The 5,240-nt window shown below is 43.4% G+C and overlaps 1 protein-coding gene across 1 annotated transcript in view; it reads left to right on the top strand.

Moving 5' to 3' along the window:
* LOC106945965 (sarcalumenin) overlaps positions 1-5,240 on the top strand; it is a 21,018-nt gene extending 15,778 nt beyond the window's left edge. The window contains exons 4-8 of the mRNA XM_015029992.1: positions 416-511; positions 1,108-1,224; positions 1,312-1,545; positions 1,681-2,030; positions 3,050-5,240. Coding sequence (XP_014885478.1) covers positions 416-511; positions 1,108-1,224; positions 1,312-1,545; positions 1,681-2,030; positions 3,050-3,550 — 1,298 coding nt within the window. The 3' untranslated portion in view covers positions 3,551-5,240. The remainder of the gene's footprint in view (positions 1-415; positions 512-1,107; positions 1,225-1,311; positions 1,546-1,680; positions 2,031-3,049) is intronic.

Here is a 5,240-nt window from a genome sequence, read left to right as displayed (position 1 = left end):
AAACAAAAAAGAAACCGAATGTTCGCGCAAAAAAAAAAATGGCCTAAAAAAGGTTTTTTTTTTTTTTTTTTTTTTTTTGCGTCGCCGTGCTGCAGCCATTCTGATGATTGCTTCATGATGTCTGGGCCAAAGTGTGTGCGCATGATGTACCATGTGAGTGCGTGTGTACAAATGAGGGCGATTAATCAGACCAAAAGTGATGCTGTCCTGATTATGAAAGCCTCTACAGTTTGTTGAATCAGAGCAGTTCCTGTTAGGAAAGTTATGAGCTACAACAGGGCAGGCCTTTTATTGCCTCCGATCTGTACAGTAAATTTTATAGGGTCTTTTCATCATCCACAGCCGAAGCAGGTTTTGGCATTAGCCGTTATGGGTCTGTCTCTCTCTCTCTCTCTCTCTGCTTTTCTCTGTTTAGGCGCCATAAAGAGACTGTTAAACATCTACCATAAGTCCATCAAGCCAATGGAACAAGTCTTTAAGTACAACGAGCTCAGGCAACATGAAGTTACAGGTAGGTGCTGCTGGCTCTTCCTCTGGAGAACAATGGCGAGACCAAAAGTGGCGTAAGCTAACTTTTACGAGTCAGATCAATCTGCAGGAGCAGTGCCTTGCAAAAGTGTTCATTACAAAACTGGATGATTTATTTTATATCTTATTTGAGAGAAAACACAAAAGTAAAGCATAGTTTTGTTTTTGTTTTTTTGTTTTTTTAAGGAAAAGGACACATGGTTTTAAACAAATTTTTCGTTTTTTTCAGCATCATTCTGTGGAGATGCTTTTCTTTAGGACAGGGAAGCTGACTGGAGTTAATAGAACGATGGAGGAAGTTTATAATGTTGATAATGTGTGGTACCATGTATCACACACTAATGAAAGCTCTTGTATCAGTGTTGATACGGGGACTTTACTTAGTGTGTCGTTCTATTTTAGCGTTTTTCTCCTTTTTGGTCCAGCACTGAATCCAGCTGAGTTTTGGATGCAACTTTCAAGGGGTGTACATAAAATTCACTAAATGCTTTAATGGAAATTACCGGCAGGTGGTTTAGGCATGTTCCAGAAGAAGTACCTGTTAACCAATAACTTCTACACTTGGACTGCATCTTGTAGCGGGTGAGATTACCTCAAAGCCAATGGTTCTGTTTCTCGGACCGTGGAGCGTTGGAAAGTCCTCGATGATCAACTACCTTTTGGGTCTCCATGGCACTCCCCAGGAACTTTACACAGGTTGGCACAAATAAAACCTGACAGTTTCTGATTTTGGTGCATGCTCCAGGGGGGAAAAAAATCCCTTTCTTTTCATCCGTGCACCAGGTGCTGAGCCCACCACATCTGAGTACACTGTCATCATGCACGGGGAGAGGTTTCGCACCATAGAGGGCATCGTGATGGCAGCAGACAGTTCACGGTCCTTCTCTCCGCTGGAGAAGTTCGGTCAGGGCTTCCTGGAGCGACTGGTCGGCATTGAGATGCCCCACAAGTTACTGGAGAGGGTCACCTTTGTTGACACACCAGGCATCATTGAAAACCGCAAGCAGCAGGAAAGAGGTGAGGATCAGTCCAAAAATCTGTCCTCCATAGAAAGGTGGCTAGAGGAGAGGTATTGCTCGAAGAAAGCCATCAAACTTTTAGTCTTTTCCATAGAAATTGCACAGCCGAAGCTAACCTAGCTCACCTTCACAGGTTACCCTTACAACGATGTGTGCCAGTGGTTCATCGACAGAGCCGACCTCATCTTCCTGGTGTTCGACCCCACCAAGCTGGACGTGGGGGGCGAGCTGGAGATTCTCTTCCGCCAGATGAAGGGCCGCGAGTCCCAGATTCGCCTCATCCTCAACAAGGCCGACAGCCTCTCTACGCAGGACCTGATGAGGGTCTACGGGGCCCTGTTCTGGAGCATGGCGCCGCTCGTCAATGTCACAGAGCCGCCTCGCGTGTATGTCAGCTCCTTCTGGCCGCAGGACTACGCTCCAGACACCAGCCGAGAGCTCTTCATGAAGGAGGAAATCTCCCTGCTGGAGGATCTCAACCAGGTTAAGCTCACTGCTTTCTGTTCAGTAACCTCGAGGTGATTCTGTGGTTCGCTGCTGAGGGTCTGCGGGGAGTTTCTCAAGGCTCCGTCTTTGGGCCACTGCTGTTAAATATCTAGAATGAAAACCAGAAGTTTTCAAAATGACACAGGGTTTTTTTTTTTTCTTTTTCTTTTTTCTCGCTGTCTGAAGTTAAGACAGACCAAGCTTTTTTGTTTGTTTGTTTTAGGTGAGTTAGAATTACCAAAATTATTTATATTTGCTTAAACAATAAGAGAAAGCCCAGATGACGAGGTCATGGCTTTGGAAGCTTCTGATAGGTTAATTGTGTTTATTTGTATCTTTTAATGTATTTCTCAGATTATATAAAAAAGGCTTAAGTGATTAAAGGAAAAATCTGTGAAATGTGCTAATTTATTTATTTTTTATCAGAATAATTGATTACCAAAATAGTTAGTTGTTGCCCTAATGGGTAGGTGTTTTTCATTAGCAACAGAAAACTTTAACAGTGTCAGAGTTTAGGTCCAGGTGGAATGATGGAATTTATTCTTCCATTCAGTTTCCATACCCGTTTAATCCTTGCAGGGTGGCATTAGGGCTAGTTGTCAGCGCCTACACCCTGGACAGACCACCAATCAAAGCTGTATTCTCCTACGAGTTCTTGTTTCTTGCCTTTGCTTTCTTATTTATGTTCCTTAACCTGTTATTCACGAGAGGACCCAAATTTGGGTCCTCTCGTGACAGAGGTGTCAAACTCCAGTCCTCAAGGGCCGCTGTCCTGCAACTTTTAGATGTGCCTCTGCTGCACCACACCTGAAAAGAATAATTAGGTCATTAGCAAGGCTCAGGAGAACCGATCTACACAGGGAGGAGGTAATTAAGCCATTTCATTCCACTGTTTTTTACCTGTGGCACATCTAAACACTGCAGGACAGCGGCCCTTGAGGACTGGAGTTTGACACCCCTGTCATTGTGAATGACAACCTGTGAACAACAGGTTAAACTTGCCTCTGTCCGTGCAGGTGGTTGAGAATCAGATAGAAAACAAAATCGCCTTCATTCGCCAGCACGCCATCCGTGTACGCATCCATGCTCTGCTGGTGGACCGCTACCTTCAGACCTACTACGACAAGCTGGGCTGGTTCGGAGACCCCTACGAGGTTTTCCAAGACGTGGTGAACGACCCCGATAAGTACTACATCTTCAAGTCCATTCTGGCCAAGAGCAACGTCAGCAAGTTCGACCTGCCCGACAAGGAGGCTTACCAGGACTTCTTTGGGGTCAACCCCATTTCCAACTTCAAGCAACTCTCTCAGCACTGCAGCTGGACTGACGGATGCCTGCTGGAGAAGATCGAGAAGGCCATCTCGCACGAGCTTCCGGCTCTGCTCAGCAGCGTCACCAAGAGCTCAGGGGCACCCGCCCCGGCAAAGGCTGCCCCAGCAAACCCGCCGCCTCTCCCCGGTACATGCGAGGGTCCAAAGTGTGAGGAGAAACCCAAAAACCCCTGGAGGAAGCAGTGAGATGGAAGGGAAGAGGACAGGAGGCAGCCAAGGGAGAGATGAGGCAGAGGGCAGCCAGAGAGTTTCCTGAAATAATGTCCACTGGTGTGGATTCCAGGAATAGCTCCAGGAAGACTGGAAATGGGCAGAAAACCAGATACTGAATGGACTTCAGGATATTTTGTGTTACTACTTAAATGGAAAGAACATTTGCGGTACATGTTCTGTTAGTTGCATTTGAAAGCAGAGGAAAACAATACAGGGTCCTCTACATTTATTGGGACCCTTTATCAAGATGTGTAAAAACCCCTAAGTTAATTATGTTTTACTCTATCATACATTTATTCAGTTCATTTTATTTACCTTAACTTTAAATTTAAATACAAGTGGGGAAACAAAAAATCTGTTCGTTTTTCACCAAATCATTGGTGCCACACTTATTTGCGCCCCTACTTCTCTTACAATATTTTACAAGTTTTAAGCATACAGACCATATTTTAGACCATTCCTCTTCACACAAACTCAGTAGGTCATCCAGTCTTAAGTTCTCTACTCTTCGGCTCCCCCACCTGGGCAACTATAGGATTTACATCTCAGGAAGTGAGAAGGAAGGTTGATTTAGTTACTCGTGAGCCGTTTCTGCATCCATTCAGCCAAATTTCTCTGCTCATTTTTCACTTGAACAACCCTATGGCGATCCAGTTTCAGTCTTCCGGTCAGAGATCCACTGATTTTCATTCTAAATCTTTCGGCGTCTAACACAGTTCACAATGCCATGCACTCTAACTAGATTTCCAGACTATTTAGGAGCGATACAAACCCATCGCGCATCACAGAACCTCCACCATGCGTAACAGTGGAGAATAAGGTGCTTTTCTAAGAATTAATTATTTTTCACATCAGACCCGACTCTTTGTTGCACTCACCAAAGCAGCTAGTTAAAATCCCAGTACAGTTTGCCAAACGGCCTTTACATATATGATTGTTAGGACAGAAAAGGCTTTTTTCCTGGCATGCTTCCCAAACAGCTGGTTGGCATTTAGATAGCATCTAACAACAGTCGTCCAGGGCCAATGGGTGAATTACCTCCTCAACGCTTCACTAACATTTTATTATAGGAAGTTTAGGGAATCCTGATTTTTGTGGCACCAGTGATTTAATTTATTTTATCTTAATTGAAGGTTTTTCATACAAACCTTCAAACAAACTTTTACCAGAGGTGCCAAGAACTGCTACATTTGATATTGCTGGAGTAGAATTTTATTTGTTTGGCATTTAGCAAATAATTTCACTGTCTCTTAAATTCCTCTCTGCAACAGTTTTAATTTTCAAACTTTATTGAACATCTAGAGCAAAAATACACTTCCGTGTTTATGTTTTAGAGAAATTATTTTTCAGTTTCTTGTTGATGTCCCTCGTTCTTTTATTCATTTTAATCAGAGGATTCATCGGGAAGCGACCACACTGCTCCTGGGATTGAAAAGGAAAGCTGACCTTGAAATGTTTTATATTTTCAGATCTGAACCGCTGTAATTCAGACAAACAGCAGAGTTTTGTGACAACTTGTCCTAATAAAATAAGAAGGGTTCTCACTCTGTTTCCACTGTAACTTCCCTCTGAACTATGTTTTGTTCTAATACATAAACTTTACTTTTTTTCTCAACATCTCCTGAGAAGGTTAGGATAACTGAAAGAAATAAATGTGCTACAA

This window comes from Poecilia latipinna, unplaced genomic scaffold (genome assembly GCF_001443285.1).
Source record: "Poecilia latipinna isolate Pla-1442-1.1 unplaced genomic scaffold, P_latipinna-1.0 Scaffold169, whole genome shotgun sequence".
Lineage (NCBI taxonomy): Eukaryota > Metazoa > Chordata > Actinopteri > Cyprinodontiformes > Poeciliidae > Poecilia > Poecilia latipinna.
The sequence above is the reverse complement of the archived record's forward strand: the minus strand, read 5'-3'. Positions and strand labels throughout refer to the sequence as shown.